Genomic DNA, 8,741 nt, shown 5'->3' on the forward strand with positions numbered 1-8,741 from the left:
TAGCACCTGGAAGGTAACTGTGGCCAGCTAGTTTGCCTGGTCGTCCCCTCATGTTCCCACAAGAGTTTTTCCCCAGCATGCAGGGTGATATGTTTATGAAGGATGTTCAGCGATTCAGGTCAATGAACTGTCTGGTAAAGTAAGCTGAGGCAACTGGTGTTATACAACACTTACACTTGTGATTTACTACTAGACGATTCGGTGATGGATTACTAGATCATATAATAATCTACTAGTAGTAGACTATTCAATCGTCTACTAATAGACATCTCAGTGATCTACTACTACATAATTCAGTGCTGTCCTATGGATTAATCCAATAAACCTTCTAGACTATTCGGTCATGCTCTACCAGACAATGCCATCATCCACTACTAGAGAATTCTGTACCAGATAATTAAGATAATACAGGATAGTTCAGTGATCTACCACCAGATCAGCTACTAGAGAATCATTTGATCTACTATCGGATAATTCAGTGAACTTCTACTTGATTCTTTGAGATAATTCAGTGATCTACTTCTAGCCAATTCAGTGATCTACTACCAGATAATTCAGTCTGTGAGATTTGTCAGTGAATTACCACAATGCAATTCAAAGCTCTATTACCAAACAATTCAACGATCTTGTTCCTAACAGTTCAATGATCAGCTTCTAAAGAGTTCAGTTATCTACTCTTAGATAATTCCGTGATCCTCTGAGATTCTACAAGACAGTTCAGTGATCTATGAGATAATTTGTGGTCTGCAACAATTCAGTAATCTACAAGAGAACTCAGTGTTTTCTGAGATTATTTAGTGATCTACAATGCAATTCAGTGACCTATGAGATTCAGTGGTCTACAAGAGAATTCAGTGATCAATGAGATAATCTAGCGATCTGAGATAATATATTGGTCTGTGAGATCTATGAGATAATTCAGCCATCTACAAGACAATTTAGTGATCTGTGAGATATTTCAGTGATCTGAGATAGTTTAGTGATCTTCCATGAAATAACTCGGTGATCTACAAGACCATTCAGTGATGTCTAAGAGAATTCTTTAATCTGAGATAATTAATTGATTTATGAGATAGTTCAGCGATCTTCCATGAGATAACCCAGTGATCTAGGAGATCATTTAGTGATCTAGGAGATCGTTTAGTGATCTTCTACTACACAATTCAGTGGTAGGTACCAGATAATTAATTGATCTTCCGCGGGATAATCCAATGATCTACTTCTAGACAATTCAATGATCTACCGCTAGAGAAAGAAATGATCTTGCGTCCAGTTGCTTTGATTTACTACTTCTGGACAATTCATTGACCTGCATGGCCGAAATCCTCCTCAGACATGAGTCAGTGTTTGTATGCGTGTGATGTTGATCAGTCACAGGACGTCAGTTAAAGGCAGACGTCAATCTAAGCCAGATTATTTGTCTGACATTGTTTAGGACAGTGACTGACGTCCTAGTTTGGCTATAATGCTGTGTGACAGGGGTTTCAGTTCCGGTCCTGCAGGGCCTGAGTCCAGCACAGTTTGTTAATTTATCTGCCCAAATACTTAACCTGGTAATTAACTGTTGAGTAGAATCACTTTAGTTTGAGCAAAAAAAGTTGACCAGCAGAGGGAGAGGGCCTTTCAATAACGGAACTGAATACCTCTGAGTTCTTGGGTCTTTTTACACTACATACACTTACAGAATGCAGGACTGGGTGGATGTATATTCGGTGTGGATGTAATGTGACCAAAAACAGCAGTAAAAAAAACTGACTGTTGTTTATCAGCTTGGAAATATTAGGGAAATAAGCTAAATCTGCCCTTCACCAGTCCGTTCGGGGGGTGCTGTATGTTTCAAACCTACATGGGTCTGTAGATTGGCTTTGGGCTTCTGTTAATTTGCTTAAACCAAAATAGCAGTGGCTAAGTCAATGAGCTCTAATGCCTCTTACAGTGAGAAGGCCTCGCCCCTCTTCCTCCTGCCCTCTCTCTCTCTTTTCATTCCTCCATCATGCTGCCGTGTCCTTTTCTTTCATCACTGTCACTGTGGTGCAGGATATACAGTATCTGATTACATGACCACCTTCTGGAGGCTCACTGATCGGGTCAAATCAGGCCTTGCATTTTATTTCTAACTTCCCTTATAGGTTTATTATTCAGTTACTAATCGTTGCATTTATTATTCAGTAAATATTACAAATTATTTAGTATCTACTATTAATTATTTAGCATCTACAATGAATTATTCAGTATCTACTATGAATTATTCAGTACTTACTATGAATAATTTAGTGTCTACTATTAATTATTTGGAATCTACAATGAATTATTCAGTATCTACTGTGAATTATTCAGTATCTACTATGAATTTTTCAGTATCTACCATTAATTATTTGGAATCTACAATTAATTATTCAGTATCTACTGTGAATTACTCAGTATTTACTATAAATTATTCAGTATTTACTATTAATTATTCAGTATCTACTATTAATTATTCAGTATCTACTGTGAATTACTCAGTATTTACTATTAATTATTCAGTATGTACTATATTTAGCATCTATTATGAATTATTCAGTACCTACTATTGATATTCAGTAACTACTATGAATAATTTGGTATCTACTATATTCAGTATCTATGATGAATTGTTCAGCACCACTATTAATTATTCAATATCTATTATAAAATATGTAGCATTTATTATCAGTGATCAACTTTGATTTAGTCAGTATCTACTATAAATTATTCAGGATCTACTATTAATTATTGTTCAGTACCTACGATGAGACTAATATGCAATTATATAATTTTGAGAGGGATGAACTGGAATGTGGATCCATATAGATCAAACATGCTAATGTGACTAACAATGAAGCTTTAAAAGGTTCTTCATACTCATAAACCTTTTTCAGACATGGTTCCTCAGGAACCCAAAGCGGTTCTTCTATGGCATCGTGAATGATGTGGATAAAGAGTGTATAAAGAAATATGCAGCAGAGGCTTTGACCCTTGACCCTTGTTCTTTTCACAGATATTTGCCCCCATCATGATCTCCCAGCGTGGGGTGGTCTCGTTCTTGGCCTGCCTGTTACTCCTGGCAACGCTGCTTCCTGACGTTCAGTGCCGTCGGGGTGGTAGTTTCGGACGTGTTGCCGGTGGGATGGGTCGCGGTGGAGGAGGATGGGGAGCAGGAGGAGCTAACCGAGGAGGCTGGGGAGGAGCGAGCCACGGCCACCCCCATGGCCACCCCCACGGTCACCCCCACGGTCACCCCAACACCCACAGAGCCCCTCCTGTCCACACCGGAGGTCACAGCTCCTCCGGCCCCAGCGCTGGGAAGATAGCAGGGGCGGCTGCAGCCGGAGCTTTGGGCGGTATGGTGCTGGGGCACGGCCTGAGCTCCATGGTCCAGCCTGGGTATGGCCATGGCCACGGCTACGGCTATGGGGGGTACGGGCATGGGTATGGCCATGGGCACATGGGTGGACACGGCTACCCCCGACACGGCAGCGAACACCATGGACACACAGATGCAAACGAGACGGACTCAGAGTACTACATAGATGCGGCCAGCAGCGGGTCTGTGTACAGCTGCGTTTTGCTGTTTGGGGCAGCCGTGTCCTTCACGCTCGGACACTGGCTCTCATAGAGTGGACAGTGCCCTGAACGAAAGACTGTGAATCACATCACCAGTACTCAACATTCAGTGTTTAATAATTGTTGCCATAGTCACAAAGTTGTTTGGAATATGCGCCAAACAATTGAATCCTGAATCAAAGAGCCAAGTTTCACTATTCAGTATTTCTGTTGAATAGTGAATCTGGTCCTTTGATTCAAGATTCTTTGATTCTTTGAGTCAAAAATCCATCTTTAATGAACTTATTCGACATGCGCTGCCATGACAACAAACAGATATGTTGGAATTTTGCGCCAAACCATTGAACAGAACCAACATTGATGGTTCAGTATTTAATATGTATTGCCATAGCAACGAATTAGACTGAAATTTTGTCGCTGTTGAAATGAATTAGATCCAAAAAATTTGTCGCTGTCGAAGCAAAACCTCGTATCTCCAGAATGCACTGGGAGGAGGGGGAGAGAAGTGTCCTCATGAGTGTTTGGAGGGGGATGAGTTCCCCCCTAATAATTGAATCTCAACACATCTGGACTTTATTTTTAAGGCTTTTTAACAGTGAGTTGGGAAATTGCATCTTTTTAAAAACTATGAGAGAGAATATTTTATTAAAACCATATTTTCTTCCTCATCTTTAAACTTTAGACAGACTTATGGGAAATGGAGTCCATATACAGTTAGCATTGTGCATTGTTTAATGTAGCAGACTGAGCAGCTCAACTTTTATAAAGTTCAAGATATTTGAAAGTGAGCCTGTAGCTCCCCTGGATTAAAACCACTAATGATGTAACGTTAGTCTAGTTTGTTAGCGACAGCTAGCTGCTTAGTAGGTGTAGCACATTTATTTTCTGTGATAAAGTTGCCAGGTGTTCAGTTTTGGACCAGAGAGTCAATTTTTGAGCGACGTACTGTTGACTGGCCGTTAAAATGACCGGATGAGTCTCACTCTTTAGACATAAGCAGTGGTATGAGAACTGCGTCCCCCCAAAAGTTGAAATGAAATGTACACCTCTGCCAAAATAGCAAGCTTACTTCTTGTTAAAGTGAACTTAATGGAGGTTAATTAAATAACTTTTATCGTAACCAATTATGGACCATTTTTGTTGGACCATTCATTATAAAATTCTCTCAAAATGTAAAGGGCAGCTGACGTTCGGTCAATAAAAATAAAGTGGAGATACGAGGTTTTTTCCTTACAGCGAGAAACTGAATCTGAATTTGGTGGTTTTCTTCTACTCTTATTCTTTTATAAGAAATCTTTTTATTATGTAGGTGTTAAGCTGTGTAACTCAAGCCCAAAACATTTGTGTTCTGCTTGATTGACAGCTAATTTGACTAATCAAATTAATCTCCTACACTCAAAGTGTTTGAGTCACAAATATGTAAATATTGCACCTGTAGAGTGAGTATTTATATTTTCACATGTAAATAATTTTCTCATTTTTCTTATTTCTGTCTTAGTAAAATGTGATTTTGTTAATTATTCTGTAAGATTACATTTTGAAACTGCTTAATGAAACATTTAGCATCATAAAAAACGTATTGTCCTAGCAAACCGAGGCAGCTTGGCAATGACGGGTAGCGATATTAATATTCAAAATGCTTTAAAACAGCTGAAACCGAACCAGAATGACATTGGTTGGTTTGTCCTTTCGTGCTGAGCTCTCTCGTTACGTGTCGGAGTGTGTGCAGGCCCCGAGTGAAAAGGAAGTGGTCTCTGCAAATAGGCAAATCACATTATTAGTCAATAATTAGATTACCAGTAGACAGGATGCGGTGGACGTCAAGGTGAAGACAAATCTTGTTTGAGATCTAGGTACAGCCTACCTCATACAGTCATCTCTCAGCGAAAGTGTAGTGATTCTTTTTGCCAATTTAGGGGTTTATCTTAAATGAATACTTCCAGCCTAATCTCAGTCTCAGTCCAGTCCAGCATCTGCCCACTGACTTCTATTATAGGCAGGTTGCGAGTCAACAGGTTTTCTAGTCTTTCCTGTGAACAGAAAAATGCACTGACATTACTGTGGTAATGGACTGTATGACACAGGCGCAGCAGACAGAGACTGGGTTGAGAAACGCTGGACTCTTCCTTTAATAGCTTTAATAGCAGTGCTTCTTTATGTACTTCTGCTTTTGTAATGCTGAACTGTCCGATTCGTCCCAATGTAAACTAACACAAGACTGCAAACTATTCCACACTGAACTGTACAGGTTTTGTGGTTAGGTGGTGCCTGTGAAGCAATAAAGAATCCCTCTGTGCGGTCAGTGTTGACTCTTTGACCTTGTGTACCGTGTTTCCATTCATGTGACGTAAATCTGTGAAGACCAGCAGAATCCTCTTCAACAGTGAGTCACTACAGAGAGGATTACAGAACAATGTAAATGGATCAAATCAGGCTGATACACAGAGACAGCGGATTAAAGAGATTTTACATTGTGTGTTCGGTTCCGGTCTGGCAACTTACAGGGGGATTCCACCAATTTATCAAAATTTCTGCTTAATTTAGGCCCAATCCCGTTTCCTATTTTTACCCCCACACCTTGTTTCCGAGTGCCTCCTTGCCCCTTGGAACTGAGTTACAAGGGGTAGTGGTTGAAATCTTCCCCTATGAAATGGGGCCCTCAAATAAAGAACATTACTTCATTAACAGCTACCAGCGCTGCTCTGTAGGCGACCCTGCTAGTCTGCAGGTCAGCAACCTCAGTGCTGGGCTTTAGTTACATTTAGGGCATCATACACCTTCAAAGGGGGGGACAATTATTTATTATCACCCACTCCTAATTCTTCAGTGATATGAAGCTGAATTCAGTTATTCACCAGCTCCTTGTTTGAATTTTCCCGTTCCACCTTAAATGGAGCAGCAGTTCTGACGCCTGAGGTGTTCAGAATGAACCACTGCACCATTTAAGGTGGAACAGGAAAATTAGCCAACTAGACACCGAGACATCAGCATACTAGTGATTTTTTTATGCTTGTTATGAAGAAAATCACCATAATACACTGAAACGACATTAAACTAATTCTTAATGCAGAAAATTCTCACATTTGTGGGTTTATTTGGTCTCTTGTTCAGCCATCTTGCAGGTTTTTCTTTTTTTTCTCATAACTCTCTGTTTGGAGTCTCTGAAAAACCTCTGTTTGGAGGGTCATGTAGCCCCAACACTTCACCCTACCCCTCTATCTCAACAACTATTGGGACACCCTTACCCTAGATGAGAACACACAAAACAGAGGGGTAAGGGTTAAGTGGTAGTGGCGAGGGGTGAAATGGGATCGGCCCTTAGTCACTGAGATGTAAACAGAGGCTTTCAGAGTGGCTTAATGTGAAATGGTTCATTGTAGAGAAAGTTACAGACTCAGATTTCATTACAGTGGTGATGATCTGACCATCAGATCAGAATCTGTTTTTCTGTTTTGTGGACACGCTTTCGTGTCCCCAAGTCACTCACCTCCTCTTCCTCACAATAACATATGCTCAGGTTATGCTTTAAAATAGTTATAATTTTTAAAGGGCAATTCCAGCCTAAAACTAGCTTTTAATGTTATGAGTTGTGTTATGTAGTATTTTGTAGTGAAATATTTTATCCCTCAGCCTCATCAATTTGACAGAATGCACGATTTTGTATTGTTTTTATGTTTTCAATATCTAGCAATTATGCAAAAATATGTCATATTATCCTTGGGAATCAAGCGGTAAACAAAATCCTGATTGACAGCGTAGCAACTAATGTCAGGGCTAATAAATACAGACATGATTTTGAGCTATAAGCAGTAATGTTCGCTATCTGGCTCCAAAATCTCCTCCCACCTTCAAGATACATCAGAAGGGAGGCTGTCTAGTCTTTAAACTAGAAAATCTCACTGTAAATACTATTGTGGCAAAACTGTAGGAGGTGTGTAAACATGTTCACAACAAACATAGTGATAGTGCCCCTTTAAAGATATATATATATATATATATATATATATACACACACACACATATATATATATATATATATATATAAAAGATACAAATACACACTTTTAACACTGAAAAAAATCACAAATCCAGGTGTTTTTTTTCATAAATTGCTTTTATATGTTTGTATATATGTAGTGAAGCAGCAGGGCCTACATTAATTACGTGAGACGCCTGTACAGAAGACCAGTGGAGGCTGAAGGACAGTGCCAAACTGCATTACTACTGCAGTGCTCATGAATAAATATGAGAGAGGAGGAGTACATATCGGAGCGCATTAGATCAGCAGGCAACGACGAGATTTGGCCGCGTGTACGAGTTCTGCACTTTACAAGAAGAACAGAGCGAGACGACGAGAGAAAGGAAACCGGACACGTGTGAGTCAGTGGGATGAGTTAAGTAAAGTGAATGTTTTGGCATGCGCACAGTCGATTCCACAGACATCCAGAGAAAAATGAGACACTGAAGATGACAGATCCTTCTTGGTTTGTCTCTGAGATGAGTAGCAGTGATACATAAAAAGCAGGAGGCTATACAGTAGTTGATGCTTTTCGCCCGTCCACTCGTTCTCCAGTTTTAATAGCAGCTCGCATCCGATCGTTATTGGTCCGTTTTTCCAACCTAGAAGTAGTATTGATGAATGTGCCAGTGTATGACATCCAGTGTGTTTAACAGGTCTGTTAGTGCAGCTACATTAGAATTCCAGTTTGATAATTCTACTCATAATGGACTGAGAGATACGTCTGTCTGTCTGTCCGTCTGTGTGTGAGAGATAGTTCTACATTCGGCTTCCTCTTGTGCTGAATTAGTGTATTTGTGTATTTCCATAGTCTTAAAGCAAAGGTGCAGCCAAAAATGTTCCTCTTACTTCACATATAGTCAATCAGCCAAGACTTGTTTGGTGTTCTCTAGTTTTGCACTGAAGCTACGAGGCTAATGCTGAGTTGTCCAATTTACACAATTATCCACGTTCCCCGGACGTGCCAAGACAAGTTTGCTGTCCAAATTTTGCTTCTTTACTTTAGCACTCATGCTAACATTGCTAACAAACACTAGAAGTCAATAGTCACCCAAATACTTTTCAAAAAATACATACCCCAAACTTGTCTTAGCCCACTCGAACCGCATCCAGCTCTTCATTAAGGTCACACAGACGT

At 39.9% G+C, this 8,741-nt stretch overlaps 1 protein-coding gene across 1 annotated transcript; it reads left to right on the forward strand.

The window, feature by feature from the left end:
- The first annotated feature begins 2,984 nt into the window (after positions 1-2,984).
- prnpa (prion protein a) lies at positions 2,985-3,637 on the forward strand. Its single transcript, XM_036578114.1, has one exon. The coding sequence runs from the start codon at positions 3,035-3,037 to the stop codon at positions 3,635-3,637; it is 603 nt and encodes a 200-aa protein (XP_036434007.1). The 5' UTR covers positions 2,985-3,034.
- The last annotated feature ends 5,104 nt before the right edge of the window (positions 3,638-8,741 follow it).

The sequence above is a fragment of the Colossoma macropomum genome, unplaced genomic scaffold (genome assembly GCF_904425465.1).
Source record: "Colossoma macropomum unplaced genomic scaffold, Colossoma_macropomum, whole genome shotgun sequence".
Classification (NCBI taxonomy): Eukaryota; Metazoa; Chordata; class Actinopteri; order Characiformes; family Serrasalmidae; genus Colossoma; species Colossoma macropomum.